The sequence below is a fragment of the Echinops telfairi genome, unplaced genomic scaffold (assembly GCF_000313985.2).
Source record: "Echinops telfairi isolate 266 unplaced genomic scaffold, ASM31398v2 ScPeMD7_3;HRSCAF=10, whole genome shotgun sequence".
Classification (NCBI taxonomy): Eukaryota; Metazoa; Chordata; class Mammalia; order Afrosoricida; family Tenrecidae; genus Echinops; species Echinops telfairi.
Genome location: NW_022103899.1, coordinates 34,026,812 through 34,043,174, shown reverse-complemented (window position 1 = coordinate 34,043,174; position 16,363 = coordinate 34,026,812). Strand labels below are relative to the sequence as shown.

Here is a 16,363-nt window from a genome sequence, read left to right as displayed (position 1 = left end):
TGAATCCCTATCAGGCCTCTCACACCCTCCTTGCCACTAATTTTGGATCACTTGTTGTTCCTTGCCCCTGGGTTGGTCAACACCACCTCCTTTCCCCCGCCTCCCCCTCTCCCATGTCCCCCCGGAACCATCGGTCCCATTGTTTTCTCCTCCAGATTGTTCATCCAGCCCATCTTATCTCGATAGACCTGCAGAGATAATAATATGCACCAGAAAACAAGGCATAGCAAGACAAAGTGACAAAAGAGAACATAACGATGACAACAAGAAAAGAAAACCAATGACCCAGAAAAGAATAATTGAAAAAAAGAAAAACCTATAGATCAAGGTCTGTTTTTTGACCTCTATCTAGGGGTGTCCTCCAGTCAATTCCGATGGGGTGCCATGCTCTGGCCCCAGTCTATTCTTTACACTCCCTTGGGAGCTCCCTGCTCTGCTCCCCGTCGCTCTGCCACACACCTTTAGTGTTTTGCCTTGGTGTCGTGGGGTCAGACCCGGCCATTCCTCACACTGAGTCTTCAGTGTTGTCCCCTGTAGGGCTATGGGTCAGCGAGCGATGTCGTGTCTCATAGTGGGATCAGCCATATGGTCCACCTTGTGCATTGGCTGTTTTGAGCGGGGATATTATCCTCCAGGCCTGCTGGGCCAGGATGTGCTCCACTCTCTCTTCCTCCTCATTCATTTGCTCCCGTGTGCTCTGATCAGACATGTCCCTCCCCCCGAACTGCAGCTTCAGTGCTGTCCTCTAAATTCTTCTGAGGGGAGGGGCAGTTGTCCACGTAGCTGGTATGGGGGCTGAGCGGTCAGACCTCTCCACTGGCTCTCCTCTCCATGCCGGCATGCGGCATTCGCATCCCGGAACACCGGATTTAAGTCTGGTCCCTCTTTCCCTGTGGAGACACAAACAATACCCTCCCTTTGGGTGGGTCAGTGCCCTATTCCCCCTCCACACATTTTTTTTTCCCCTTTCCTCCCCACCCCTCCCTTTTTAGTTGGCTAGCATATGTACCCCTAGATTTGTTCTGGCCCCTGCCATACTACCTGGACCTCACCCCTGGAGTGTTTGTATACAGTAGCTTTTTCCCTGTGCCCCTTTTGCATTCAAAACGGCATTTTAAAGTCAGGTGAGGAGGCTTACATAGTCACCCTGATTCGAGCCAACAGTTCTAGTGCCTACTCTTCCATCTTCTTTCCTCAAACCGCTGGACAACCCCCGATGCTGCATGCTCTGGGTCCAGTCCTGTAACTCCTTCCACTCTGGTAGAGCTCAGGAACCCAGGTGGCACCGTGGCTGAAGCGCATAGCTGTCAACCCACGACCCAGTTAGAACCAGCCGTTCTTCGGGAGGAAGCTGAGGCTGTCTGCTGCTATAAGCATTTAGAGCCCCGGAAAGCCCCCAGGACCATTCCACACTCTCCTCCAGGGTCCCTGTGAGTCAGAAGAGATTTGTAACCAGTGGGTTTTTTGGTCCCGTTTAGTTCTGGTTGGTTCATTGTGCCCAATTCTATCTTCCGAAGTTTTTCCTTCGCAGGCACAATTCAAATATGTTAATGCACCATGCCATGTATTTCATGCTGATCCATACTGTAAGGCCCATGAAAGTGCAGTATATCAGTTTACAGAGGCTGGACCACACAAAAACATAAGCATTAGTCTGGCTGCTTCACAGCACTTTATACAGCACAGTGGTCAGATGATTGTTATAAATTACCAAACAAAGTTGCAAAAATAAAACGGCATCTTATCCAGAGAAATGGGTCAAACGAACTTGTGATTAGTCAGAGCTTGAAAATGTTTCCATATCTGTTAGAGCTGATTTAAAACAACTGAGTTAGGCAGCAATGGAATACTATGTATACCCAGGGAGACATTACACACACACTACCCACATTTTAATTAAAATAGAGTTTTATTAGCTTCTCTTTTGATATAAACATGAGAAGAAAAACCACGTAAAGTTGTAGCATTCTTTCTAAATAAAACGTTGGTCAATAATCGAGACTCTAAGCTCCAAATCCATAGACAATGTTGAGGTGGTAGATTGTAATATTGTATACACCGTTATCACTTATGCCTCTGTCCTTTCAAAGTGCCGGAACCTGCAGCACTCAGGGTAATGTGAAGTTTCACTATCAAGAACATATTCCGGCTATGCATACAAGCAACAGTCCTGGGATGCACCCTTGAGAAGGTAGGAGTAACAGATTTTATAGAGCCCAGTAATTGTTTTTGAATACTTTAAATTTAGGTGACAAATTGGTCCTGATTTCCTAAAATTACTTATTCCCTGGCCTTTCAAGCCTGAAGATAGGGTTCCTAAGATTTGTAACAGGGGAAGAACACAGTTTCACATGTTAAAGTAAAAAAGCTGTTTCATCGCATCTACAACTGTTAAGGTACAGTTTCTTTTTTGACATGTCAATTAGGCTGTTCTTCATGATCATTCTTGACTCAACTGAGGAAGAGAAACTTTCGATATCAAAGCCGATGAACAGTGCACAGCCCTGCAGAAGCGGTCACTGCAAACAGGCTGGGGGGGCGCGTCTATGGGGCCTGAGGCTCCTCCCCTGCCCAGTGCAGCTGTGTTCCACATCCAGGGCAGAATAAATGCTGCGCACTCACCAAACGTCATTTGAAAGTTTAAGTTTCTTTTCAAGTTAGTACTTTGGTATTTTGAAAATTAAGCTTTTAATTTTCTGTTTCAGTTACTGTTTACCATGTTTCAAAGGGGCCTGAAACCAAGAATTCACATAAGTACAAAAGAAACATAAGCTTTCAAACACGATTTTAAAGATGTGATGGCATTTATACTGCACTGTTACAATTAACACGGGTCTTCTCTACATGTTTGCTGATGGCTTGTTCCCTCCAAGAGGTATTTGAGGGAAGCACCACTCTGCCATGTTTTATCTTTATTTATTGATTTTTTCTGCCATGTTTTAAAACATGTTCCTGTTGAGAGTCAAGGAAAACAAACCAGCAAAGCACTTTTACAGGAATACCTCTGGGCGGAGGGGAGAGCAGTGGCAAACAAGCGTAAAAGCTGAGTGTTATTGGTGTAAAAGGATGGTACTGCTGCTTGGGGCTCTCAGGCCAACTTTATTCAAGTTTGAAAATGTACTTTCAGAACACCTCGTTATTTCATGGCCTGCTTTTTATACCTGGACTACCATACCATGTTGGCTGGAATTACGAAAATATCTTTTTTAACAATTTAACAGGTATGAGTAAAATGATCAGGAAAGAAGAAGCACCATTAGAGTTCACAAGAAAGGCAGCTCCGAACCAAATGAAAGAGATAATCAGTAATTAATACTTTGCATGTTTATGATCCTAAACATGCGGAGATGTTAAGAAGTGGTGTGTGTAAAGGACCTGAATGACTGGAAGGTGGGCCCCTTGAAGCCTTTGGTTTAGGCGGTTGCCAGTGGTGACTAGCAGCTTACAGGAAACAGTAGGAGAAGAGCCTTCCACACCTAACACTGCTACAGTCGGCTTTCTACGTGGCTTTTTCAGTTGTGAAGAGTCCCGTGTCTTCATAGTAATACTGCATCAGTTTTAAAGGCATATGCAGCAATCTCTGGGGTGGGGTCAAAGGGTACAATAAAAATAGGATAAACATAAAAGTTGTATCATTAGTGTCTTTAAAGCCTAAAAATTTAACAATTAAAAAACCGCACTCTCCACAGCTATCGGCCTACACAGTAAGCGAATATCTGTGTGGGTGGCGAGCGGATTTTGTCACTCTGCTGACACTGAAAAGGACAGGAGAGAGCGTTGAACTGGCAAGGTCCCGTTCTTCCTATGACACGTAGTCCTCGCTGTCCTGGAGTCTCTCAGATGCGCTGTCTTCCCTTTAGATGAAAATACTATCTTTGCTGGTTTTCGAGCAGGAGCGATGATATGTCTCCAGTCCTTGCATAAAAGGAGCTCATTAAGAGAGGATGGCGTTAGAGCGCTGAATGCCAATGAAATTGTCGGCACTGAAAGACCTTCGGATAGCAGCTCTGCATAAGTCTTTGTATTTGTCTTCACACAATCTGGAAATGGCCTAGGAAAGGCACCAAAGAGAACACAGGTACAAGAATTAAAAAAATAAAAAGGTAATTTCAACCTTAGGCACACAGTCATGTGTCCAGACTCTTTCCCTTGGTTCAGACACCACTTCTTTGGGTACCCGAGGTCTCTGCTGCCGTGTTGCTGAGCTGCTACTTCCTGCCAACTAGCTCAAGTACAAAGAGTAATACCCTTTGAGGCCTGTGACTAGATTTCCGGACCAAGAGGGTACTTGCTTTATTAATTTAAAATTAGGCTTCTAAAGATGTAGCTGCTGCTAAAAGCAGTATCATCTATGACCAAGGCACCTGTTTCAGTGAGCATAATGCACATGTACTTGTGTGCCAAATCAGTATTTATTCCGTGATTATTCCATCCAATTTCTCACTTGTTATTTTACCCACCAAGGACATTTTAATGAGTCAGGTATACGCAGAAGTCTTGTTCCAAACCCACTGCCCTGTGTGGGTTATGTGAATTCATAGCAACCCTGTAAGACAGAAATGAAATGTGCGCACGGTTCTCAAGGCTGTCAATCTGAATGGAAGCAGAACGCCACATCTTGCCCTTAAGGAGCTCCTGGTGGGTTCAGACAGACAACCTTCTGGTTAGCAACAGAGCACATCAGCCACGGGGCCATTGGGCACTCTTTTAAGCTCTGTGGGAGGGTCTGAGAAGTCTAATGATTCAAGCATCAGAAGGTGCTATTATACTTGCAAACTAAAACATTACTCTATAGTACCACCAAAGCATCATCAAAAGGTCAAGTGAAAGTACACAAGGGGAACTTCAAAAAGTTCTTGGAAGATTCTGTTGTCTTTTCATCCATTTGTCTATTAACCTTTCGAAGCCATCCTGTATGTGTACTTTTCAGCTGCATATTTTGCTGTATATTCACCTACAACCAGAAGTCCTAACTACTACTTTGTCTCATTAGCAATCAGTGTTTCCATGAACACCCCACAGAATGTCTACACCTAGTGCTCGAAACCTCCCCATCATGCGTCCTCCCTGCTCAACCCCCAGTGCTACGTCTAACAGACTCACGGGGCTGAATTGTGTTATGCAGAGTGAATGAACACTGACACGCAGCTGCAAACCAAGTTAGCTAATACAAGGCAGTAAGTAAATATGGATGTAGGTGTAATCAGGGACATAACCCTAAGATATCATTCATGTACAGTTATGTGAAGGCTCAAGAGAGAAGCCATTAAAAAACAAACTGAGTTTCATTAAAGATATTTTGAATTATGACCATAAGGCAGTAGTTGTACTTTGGGGGGAGGGGGGGAAGTGGACCTTAAAAGACCCAGGAAATAGGCTAAAGGGTCAATAAGCTCTTTGATATTAATTTAAAAGCACTCCGTTTGCCAAATCACTGCTTAATATGACGCAGCCTCAGAAGTTGGTATTGGTGCCTGACACAAAACCTCGCTCAGTGATTTCACAGGCTTACCTCTAGGTTCTGTGCTCGTTCTTTGCTAAGAGGAGCAAAGAGAAAATTCAAGTTGTTGTCATCGGCTAAGGAGCGAAGGTCAAAGTAGTATTTGGCATAAACACTAGCAGGTACATTAATATTAAACTGAAGTAGCTCCAAGAAATGCCTTTCCATCTCATTCCTGGAGGAGGGAGGACACAACAAACCAGCAAACAATTTTAGTCAATTGGACTCTCTTCAAAAAATCATTGTGAGCTAGCTAATAGGTTGGCTCTAAATTCTGTTTTGAAAGAAATCAGGCAACTTTGCTAGATGAATACACTAATGTTCAAACAAGGCTGGCTGCAATCCCACTACAGGGAGGCTGGGGCGAGGAGGAGAGGTGAGGCCCCTCATTCGCAGAGCTGCTGCCTCAGGCCCATTCTTCAGAGTTCCATTAGTGTGGCAGTCCAGTCAGGCGAGGCCTCCCTCGCTCCCTCACAGCCCCACTACAGTGAGCAGATGAAAGGAGTGGTGGGTGCTGTTTATTAGCTCTGAAGAACTTGTAGACATTTTTCCTGGGCTGATAACAGGAAGGGGCTTATTGAAGTCGAGACACGCCAACAAAAGGAGTGGGCATATCACCACGGCAACAAATGGATCCATCGAGAGCCAGTGCCATTATCTCCCAGGGGAAAAACTCTTGAGGCAACAAGGATTCATCTCCAATAAATAAATAAATAAATAAGCCAGAGGCATTCCCCGGGAAGGGAATCCCCTCCCCCTTCCTCAGTTCAAGGGCTATCAAGGGCAGAATGCAAGTTCCTGTTCACCTTAATGCTCCTACGGTGAGACACTGTCCCTGCGAGAGAAGCTTCTGGAAGGGAGAGAGGAATCAGCTCGCTGTAAAATGACTAACAGTCTCTCTCCGAGCGACAGTCAGCCTCACCTGATGAAACCCAGAGAAGCTGTGTACCCACCGCCCCTCCCACATCCAAGTGGACACACACGTGCAGGGCCTACATGAATAAAATGGGACAGGACACTGTTGGGAGCAGGCTTTTGGTACATAAACTTGGCAAATGTTTAAATTAAAGCAAGAAAGACATTGGAACGAATCTGACCCCTTTTCACAGTAATCACATTAGAGACTTACTGATTAAAAATGAGAAATACCTAAGCCAACATGAGAGGCTTATTATTCTTGGTCTTGAAGTTTTAAAATCCCATCCACTGAAAAGGCTAACAGATGCGGAACATACTCCTGAACAGGGCAGTCAGGAGATGAGCATGGTGGTGAACTTAACATTCAACTAGCTTACTTCCGAGATTAATTTCCTGTTCATATCAGCCATGTGCCTATAGAAATGTAAATCAGATGAGGTTTTGATAACCTGCTAATTAGCACCTAATATACTCCAGGAATAAATACACTCCACTCACCCTTTTCTAGTGTCTCCACTGAATCCATTCGAGCTGTGTGGAAACAGTGCCTCAGTGGCTCACCAGGCCCGCTCACAGAGGCTCAACTACCAGCAGCTCGGGGGCCTGAGGCCTCCTGCCTGCCTGGGTGTTTCCACGGGCCAGAGCTGGCCGGAACACAGACCACTCCCAGGCACAGCATATTTTCTGAATTGCAGCTCTGCCTAATTTTACACAACCCTTTTGAAGGGAAATACATTCTACTACAGCATGTGTAAACTTTTTAATAAAAATCATACCTTGATTTTCAAAAAATTTCAGTTTAGACTTAGAATAAGATCATTACAAATAGTAATCAGCAGGATGCGACAAAACAAATGAACAGTAAGCACTCTGCTATAAAGCTTTCTCATTCTCAAAGATCATAACTAGAGTAACCGGTTTTAAGCACAGGGCCTGATGGATGTTTATACACAAAACACCCTGTTTCGAACTACTCTCGTCATTAGTACCAAACCCCTCGAGTTCCTATCTGTGAACACCTGCCCCTTGCCCTGCATGCTCTGCTGCTGTAGCCTTGAGCTAAAGATTCTAGCCAGGTTAGTTGTAGGTTTTGAGAAACACTAGGTCCCGTCGAAGCAGAGCTGGCATTCCTTCTTTCAAGGGACCAGAGTTTGAAGACTGATGACAATATCAGTATCAGCCACTTGAGCTTCTGCAATTTTCTAGTCCTTCCATTTGTTGCAAATCCATTAAGGAGCTCACCTTTGCCACCAAACCCTTCTCTATGATGGCTGCCAGCAATAGGACCCTGGACCACGGTGTGCACACCTTATCAAAGTGTGTTCCACGCCCCCCCAACTGCCACCTCAACAGCCATCTTCTGCTTTGTGCTGAGTGAGAAGCATTCCCAGTTCCCTGGTGAATACAGTTTGCTTTTCCAAATAACAGCCTTATCTAGAATGAGGGTCTTGCTACTGCCTATCATGATGTTGACCGTATGTTGCTCAATATAATCAAAGGTGTCCTTTCATATTTTCTTAAATGCCACCCCCACAAAGCCATTTTCACTCTCAAGGAGGCAACTGAGAGTCTTTGCTGGCAAGCTCTCTGGTTCGCCCTACCAACCCCCGTCAGGCCGCCTAGAGCCCTCTGGTGGCCAGGTCAGCAGCCCTCAGGGAAGGACTCGTGGGCATGCAGCTAAGTAGTTCCCTTACTAATCCAGACCCCCTGCATTTTCACAGTCAGTTCAAGACCACCCTCCTCACACACCACCCTCAAGTGTCCCAGCAGACTCTCTCTCATGCGATCAGGCCCAGGTGAGGGCCCCATGGTACTTCTCAGACAGCCCCAGAGGAAAGAGTTTCCAAGCCATCAGAGCGATTTCTAACACACACAACACTGCTGAGGGGAGGGCTCAGGGCAGAAGGGATCTGAAGCTCTTCTGTGTGGCACCACGGAACATCTGCTTACAACATGGTTTCTACCACAACAGATCTTCCGTCAGGAAAAACGGTGAAAGGGTAGGGGTGGGATCGGCAAAAGCAAATTCTCCCTGTGTGACTTGGGTCGAAACTAAGCTCTCAGCAGTCCAGGGGCCAACAAATTCCTTAACAGCGGTCAGACACTTAATTCAAAGGCCAGAGGTGTGCCTCCTGAACATGGATGGAGACTGCTGGACAGCATTAGAACAACCATAATCACGGTAGTTGCTCAGATAGTTACATTTATAAAATGTTTGCTAGCAACTACCAGAAAAGAGACATTTTAATTTGTCACAAGCAGATTACTGCAATAATAACACCTCACGAACTACCAATTCATGGTAGGAAATAGGGAGTGTTACATCCTAGCTGGAGGGAACGAAGTATGCCGTTGTTTTATGCCTTCCCATTCCTCTGCACAACGTTATCTTTAAAAATATTTATTAAGACGCAAACATTACGGGAACAAATGAGATACTGGACAATGATTAGAAAGTTCACCAAAACCTTACACACTCACATGTCCTCAACTGTAATGTCCTTGAGGATCTGGCAGTAGTCCACATTCCACACAGCCTGATCGTCCCAAACCTTGGAGGCAAGAAGAATGGCTCCCAAAACAATTCTTTTCCAGTTAGTGGGACAAATGTCGATCTCAGCATAAGTTAAAAGCCTTTCTAAGTAAACCTGCAAAAGTAGAGCACTGGTCTTTGATTTTAGTTCAGTTTAAGTGTCGTGATAAGAACTATTATGATAGTATCTGGTTTTGGACTAGAAAATGCCTTTGATTCATACGTTCTACAGAGACATTGCTTACCCAGCCAGAACAAGAGGCCGGATCCCCCTTAAAGTCAAGCTCCAGTTTCCTACTCTGCTCCTGACAGCACACTTTCACAGTGACTGTGACCCAACCTTCAGCACTACCTTGAGGATACAAATGAGCAGTCAGGAGCGCCTCCCAGTGGTCACTGTGCAGCACAGCACACAGAATGCTCTATCGGCCCCTACTTTATACACCTCTATTACTACTTCGGGACAGTGTGTTTCCTTGTTGACATCAATCTGTTGATGAAAACACCGTGACAAACCCACCAAGCTGCTCCTGGGACTTCTTGTATCAAACTTCTATTCTTACCGAGAGCGGGGGTGGGGGTGGGGGTGAAGGTCACAGTTAAGATTACACAGGTAAACTATGGGTTGTTGTTTTTTTAACCTCAAAGAGGGGTCTGCCAAAGAATATATATGCTATTTGACCTCTTCATATACAGACGGAAGAGAATAGGTTAGACTGTAAAGTATGGTTACTACCTGAAGGCTGTCAGATGGACAGAGAGTAATTTGGACATGACATGCTGTAGACTCAGTGCTCTCCTTTCAAGTATCCTCAGAAGCACGTCAGACGGGAACCCCTCGGCTTTCTGCCCCTCCCCCCCTCCAATGGCCAGCTTGTGATGTGCTCACTCATTTCCACCACGTGCCCTCCTGTCAGAGAAGCAGTCTTTCTTTAAAAGCTACTTGACCCCACCCATGCTCACCTGTACAGAATTGTCTAAGACTCTGTCAGATTTTCTGTTATGTGTCAAGTTGCACCCCACACAGGCCCTAGAATGTTCCTCGCATTTTGTTCACAGTACCAAGTCCCAAAATCAGTTTCTCCTCCCCCATGCTTGCCTTCATTTCCGTTAGCCCACCCACCAACTGCACCATCATCACTGAGCCTCCTCCCCCAAGGTCCTCGGTGCCTCCACACAGACAAAGCACTGTTCTCCACTCCCACCCTGATAAGCCACACCCTAGCTGCTGGAGCACCAAACCTACATGAGTCACTCTTTCCCAATCTGTTAGCAATGCCCGTTAACTTACCGTCAACGAGAATACGACTACTACTTATTCTACGTCACCGTCTACCACCCCTCACGGTATCACTGCAGCGGCTTCCTCTCTGCCTCCAGCAGCAGTCTGTTCTCAGCAGAGCTGCCAGAAACCACCTCTTAAAGTAGGACCCTGGGGCTCCCATTCCATAAAAATGTAACTTCTTCCTACAGCTTACCAGCTATAAGCCCAGAGAAGAGTGGCAATGTCCGTCCTTCCTCACTCTGAGAATGCTGGCTTTCTTGCTGGGTCTTGAACACACTAATAAGCAGGCCCCCACCACTGGGGCTTTGCACTTGTTCCCTCTGCCGTCTATGACGCCAGGCATCTGCTTATCTTTGCTTGCTTTGCCTTGACTTCATTCAGGTCATGTTCCAATGTTAACTTTTTAGAAACATTCTTTCTGTTCATTCTACCTAAAACTAGAAGCACCTTTAATCACTCTCTTTTACCTTGCTTTATCATCCTGCTTTAACAATTGCCTGAAATAGTCACCTTTAAACAAATACTCATTAAAAAGAAACACTGACATTTCCCCCCTGGAACATAAATTATGTGCTCTGAAGGCAAGAATCTGCTCCCTCCTCTATCTGCAGGCACAGGTTAGGCTAGGCATTCAGTGAAACTCAAACAATGAGCAACTGTGAGGTCAGACACACGCTCCCAGTGATGACCAAACTGCCGCCGCTCCACTGACGCCCAGGTACACTAAACCTCACCGAGTCTATGAGGAACACTCTCCTCTTCCACATGTTCTTCTTCTTGCATTACCGACCTCTTTCTAGGTATGGAAGTACCGTTCTTGTTCTCTCAGCACATGCTAAGCATTCCCTGCATCCGATGGAGGGCCCATGAACAGGCCTTCCAGTTCAAGTTTTAAGTGGATTTAGCTAAGGGAGTTAGGTAAGAATGCTCCCCTGCCACCATGCAGTGAACTCTGCCCTCTAGGTGTGAGTGAAACCCCAGCATCTCTCACCTGAATAGGATGTATTACTCAAAACGCTAACACCTTACCCTGTACTTGTACTTGTATGGATGACTCTGGTAGCTCAGCAGGCTAACTAGCAAAGTCTTGCCAAGCATCACTGGCACGACAGCCCTGGACAACTTGCAGAGCAGACACAGGCCCGCAGGGATGGCTAACAGCCATCGTTCAAGGCACAGAGAACGTGGGGCCGTTGTTCTCAGTCAGCCCACACATCAAATTGCCTGGAGCCTGTCGCATGGGACTCATTTTTTACCTACACTGAGCTAATCATCCCTGTCTGCTGACCAGGTGGTCTTATTGCTCCCCAAAGCACACACATGTATGCATGTGTGCACACTGCACGTGCACACCTGGGCTGGGGGGATGGGAGAGAACGAGCAGAACCCCCCCCCAGCTACCTTTCAGAGCACTGGTTTTGTGATGGGGAAAGCACTGACCCAAGGGATTAAATCATCAGGACTGCGTGACTGTGGATGTCTGTGCGCTAACTTTCCCTGGTCTCTGAGGGTAGCTCTCTCTTCATAATGCTCTCTTCAAAAGCAGAACTAGTCCACGGTGAACAAGCCAGACACGAGTCTACAGGCACTTGTAGCAAAGAACCAATGTCTTACCAGAGTCACTATTGCACATTCAGCTGTTAGCTGCGCGGCACTGAAAAGAGTGCGAACAAATCTGTAAATAAATTTGTGTTCAGGGTCATGCTTAAAATATTCCTCCGGCACCTTTTCTCGCTGAAAGAAGAAGACATACGTTGTTAGTGTCCACTGAGGAAACTTCTTCAATAAATTTAAGACAGCAGTGTTCAAATGTGTGCCCACACGCCCCTTAACATAATTTTGTTAGAGTGATAAGTCTTTTTAGTCCTTTAAATAAAATTAGTGGAATCTTAAAATAGGGGTTCAGTATCTACCAACCCCCATTAAAGAAAAATACAGCTACAAAGCTTAGAAACTAATATTGTTCCTTGCCACTTCCCCCCAGCAGAATTCTATCCAAATGTAAAGTATTTTCAGGTTTACAAGTCTCAATGATCACCATGGATCATACTTCTCTGCAATGGACTTTCAATGAGTGTTTGGTTCCCAGTAACCGCACGGTGCTGTCCAGCACAGGAACCATACATGGCTACGATGATGGACTTGAAATGTGTCTAATGTAACAGAGGAAGTGAATGTACTTTAGGTACTTTTCACTGATTTAATTGGGAGGTTCCTAATTTTCTTCACAGAGATCTCGCAGAGCTGTGAGGCTCATTTCAAGCATTCTGTACAAGGAGGCTTCAAAAAAAATCATGAAAAATGCCATTGTCTTTTAGTTCCGTTTCTGCCCAAACTTTTTGAGGCCCCTTTGCATCTGATACTATGGAAACGTATCTTCTAAAACTATCCAGCTGCTGCCTGAACCTGGGGATTCAGCTGGGCTTCCTGGTTATACAGAGCGGTAGTTTCCACTGTGTGCTCCCTCTTACAGACATCCCACAAGGCAAGGTGGACAAAGTCTTACAGGACGATGGTTCTGGTTTCAAACTGGAAGACTGTTTTCTTCTAGTAATGCCAAAGCAGATCAGCTTGATACAGACACAACTTTATGAGTGAAAAGTAAAAACTCAATAAAGCTGACACTTACTGTGAGCGGATGTGATCTCTCATCAAAAATATCCAAGGATCTATTTGCATCTCTATAAAATAATAATGCACATTAAAAATGAATGAACTCAGGAGTTGTTAAAAATCTTAGTGAAACACCTGTTGGAGGGAGTGTTTAAATTCTTCCCCAGCACACGTGGAGTTTCCTGGCTTTTACCAACTCCACGCAAGTACTGTCAAAGTCCCAGAGACTCGCCAGAGCTGCCTTCAGAGTGAGCCTCCCTAACAAGCAGAACCCATCGCCCTGAGCCCTCTCCCCGCTGGCCTCCCTCTAGAGCACAACATGCTGTATTCCGAGGGGGGAACCTGGAGAGGGGTCCCGTCTCCCAGGGTTTCTTTCTTTAGCTCTCTGTATTTCTTCTCTTTTGTATACACCCCACATTGAGTTGATTCTAACTCACAGCGACCCTAAGGGACAGAGTAGAACTGCACCTGTGTTTCCAAGGCTATGAGATGTTTTTGTAAAATCATTTTATTGGAGGCTCACACAGCTCTCATCACAATCCATACATACATCCATGTGTCAAACACATTTGTACATTTGTTGCCATCATCATTTTCAAAACATTTTCTTTCTACTTGCGCCCTCGGTATCAGCTCCTCATTTTTCGCCCCCCTCCCTCCCTCAAGGCTGTCAATCTTGTGGGGGGCAGGATGCCATGTCTTTCTGCTAAGGAGCTGCTAGGGGGGTTACATTGCTGATCTTGAGGTTAGCAGCCCAACCCCTGTAATCCACCACACCAACAGGGCTCTTACAAGTGTGCTTAATACAACGGAATGATGGATTATTATAAGATTTGTAAGAGCCCTCAATAAAATTATTAATAAAAAATAAAATGAAGTTAAAAAAAAAGAAACACCAGTTCTTAGGCTGTTACAACAGGAGCCTTTGAGCTTATAACACTCCACACTAAAATCCGTTGCTCGTTCAAAACAATAGTTTTCAAAGCGGGGTCTGTTGACCCCCAGGATGCCCTCAACCTTTTCACAGGCGGCCCTGAGGTCAAAACGATTTTCATTATTTGCTCATTTCACCGCTTGATATTTGCACTGACTGTGGAAAGCTGGTCAAAATGTCCACTCCAGAACACAGTTGAGGCACTAGAGCCCAAGTACACTCAGTCCCCTGTCCTTCACTGCCCACACACCAGTTAACAAAGCCACACTCAATGCCATTAAGTAGAAGTCAACTCACAGTGACCCTACAGGACAGGGTAGAAATGCCTTTGTGAGCTTTCTAGGCTATAACTGTTAAAGGGAATAGAAAGCCTTGTCTTTCTCCTGAGGGGTGACTGGTGGCTTAGAACTGCTGACCTTGTGGACTGGAGACCAATGTGTAACCACTATACCACCATCATCATCATCATCATAGTAATAAATAACGTCAGTTTTGCTCCCTTGATGGGATGCTTAAGAAATAGCGTTATTTCTACTCCAGACCGATCTTTGTAATATCGGAAGTGGCTATCTGGAGATGACTCACACCCACTCCTGCACCTGATGTACAAGTGCTTGTGGGACAGATCTGAGCTCAGCCAGCAGACCTGTTCACAAAACGCCATTTCTATTAGAAAGTTTGACTGACAATCTGTCACTTCAAAGAAAACAATGAAGCATTTGTTGCCAATGATAAAATTCAAGCTTTCAAGCAAAAAAAAAAAAAAGGATTTTGGAAAACTTGACCTCTGCTGCGAGTGTGACCCCACAGTACTTATGGGACTTTTCTCATCGAATGAGTGGTGATACTAACAAAAGTGGGTCTGACACTAAAATGAAATATGAACTCATAGTTTCCAAATGACCAATGGATGCACATTTTAAAATAAGTACAGGTAAAAGATTTATTCAACATGCTAGACAAATCTAGGGATTTAACAGAATATTAAAAGTTTGTTGATGTAGTTTAAAACTCCACTATAACTAATATAAGAAATTACCATGTGTGGTACCAAAGAATATCCACAAACATCAGGCTTTTAAAATAGACCCTTTCCCAACTATACATATACACAAGGCTGGGCTTGCTCAGTTTCTTCAAAACGACAAACTGCAAAAGCTTGAAGGCAGGACAACCCACCCAGCTGTCTTCTCTCTGACACAGAAACCATTTCCAAACATGTCAATCCACGACACAATAGTCATTGACTTTGTTACAGGAAAAAGTCAATTTTCATTACAAAAGTATTCACAGAGAAGTTTTCCTCAACCTGCCTTTGGCCCTGCCCTCCAGGGAACACCTGGACTCTGTCGACAGGGCAGCGCCTACCCAAACGACGTTTTCCTGATGGGTCTGTCTGAGAGGTGGGGAAGACACTGACAGGCCAGGAATGCCTGTTAGCAGGCTTCACTGTGATTGCCATCGGTTGTATACAATGAGCCAGTTCGGAAGCAGGAAGAAGGATCTGACTACTAGCAAGAACGAGGAGTGGAGTGAACCTTCTGGACCCCGAGATCCCTGTTCAGTGAACTTCCTTGATCCAGGAAGACACCTTTGCCACCAGTGGAGTGACAGAGGAGCAGAACCAAGAACTAGAGCATAAAACAGAGCAAGTAAAAGGGGTGCTTTGGGACAGGAGGCTGGCTTGTGAAGTGGGGTGCCTCTTTCTGCAGAAAGGCTGTGATCATCATAGGAGCAGACCACCAAGGCTTTTCTTCTGCAGAAAGGTTGCGGGTTCTACGTGCTTAACCACCCTCAAAGGTGAGAACCATAGCACCCACGGGGCTCCTTGGGTAGAGGGCAAGGATGCTGCTCCACATCCTACAGTGCACAGGAGCCCAGTCTCCCACAACACAAAGGAACAACATTAACTTGGCAACTGCAGTGCCCAGGTTCAAACACCCTATGGTAACATGCAACACATTTTAAAAGTTTCTCAATTTTAATATCTCCAACAGTAAATATTCATCTACCCAACAGAAACACATGCTCTTTGGAATCCTCAATAACTCAAGAAAAGAATATTGAGATTAAAAATATGTATGATTCACTCTAATACTGTTAATACAAGTATTCCACAGCTTACTCAAATAATACCCACAAATATTACTTAGCATTGAAATGGTGTTATGCAAAGTAAACAGTAAGGATAACAAGAAGGTTTTAAAAGAGCTCACCTGTTCTTTATGTGGTAATATATTGCTAAGGTCACACTGTGGAGGGAAAAAAAAATTGTAACAACCAATTTTATCACTGTTTAGGCTTGAAGACATGACAATTAAAGAGGTGGGGAAGGCTTCTGTGGTTTTAAACTCTAATTCAGAAGATTCCCTGGTGGGTACTTTTTTTTGGTTAATTCTTTGCTTTGGGTCAAAAAAGCCCCATAGGGAAAACAAAGCACCAGGCCAGTGGCACCGAGTAGATTCCGAGGGAGTGATGCAGAGGGCTTCTTTCGGAGACAGTTCTCAGTGTGGGGAGAGCCTGGTCTTTCTCCCACAGGGGGCTCCTGGGTTTGAACAAGCCTAGCGAACAGCACCCCCA

At 45.0% G+C, this 16,363-nt stretch overlaps 1 protein-coding gene across 1 annotated transcript in view; it reads right to left on the bottom strand.

Annotated features, from left to right (window-relative positions):
* Nucleotides 1-1,890: 1,890 nt before the first annotated feature.
* CCNYL1 (cyclin Y like 1) overlaps nucleotides 1,891-16,363 on the bottom strand; it is an 84,649-nt gene continuing 70,176 nt past the window's right edge. Inside the window, exons 6-11 of the mRNA XM_045296748.1 lie at nucleotides 16,000-16,035; nucleotides 12,866-12,917; nucleotides 11,851-11,970; nucleotides 8,900-8,970; nucleotides 5,513-5,675; nucleotides 1,891-4,051 (exon numbers count right to left, since the gene is read on the bottom strand). Coding sequence (XP_045152683.1) covers nucleotides 3,935-4,051; nucleotides 5,513-5,675; nucleotides 8,900-8,970; nucleotides 11,851-11,970; nucleotides 12,866-12,917; nucleotides 16,000-16,035 — 559 coding nt within the window. The 3' untranslated portion in view covers nucleotides 1,891-3,934. The remainder of the gene's footprint in view (nucleotides 4,052-5,512; nucleotides 5,676-8,899; nucleotides 8,971-11,850; nucleotides 11,971-12,865; nucleotides 12,918-15,999; nucleotides 16,036-16,363) is intronic.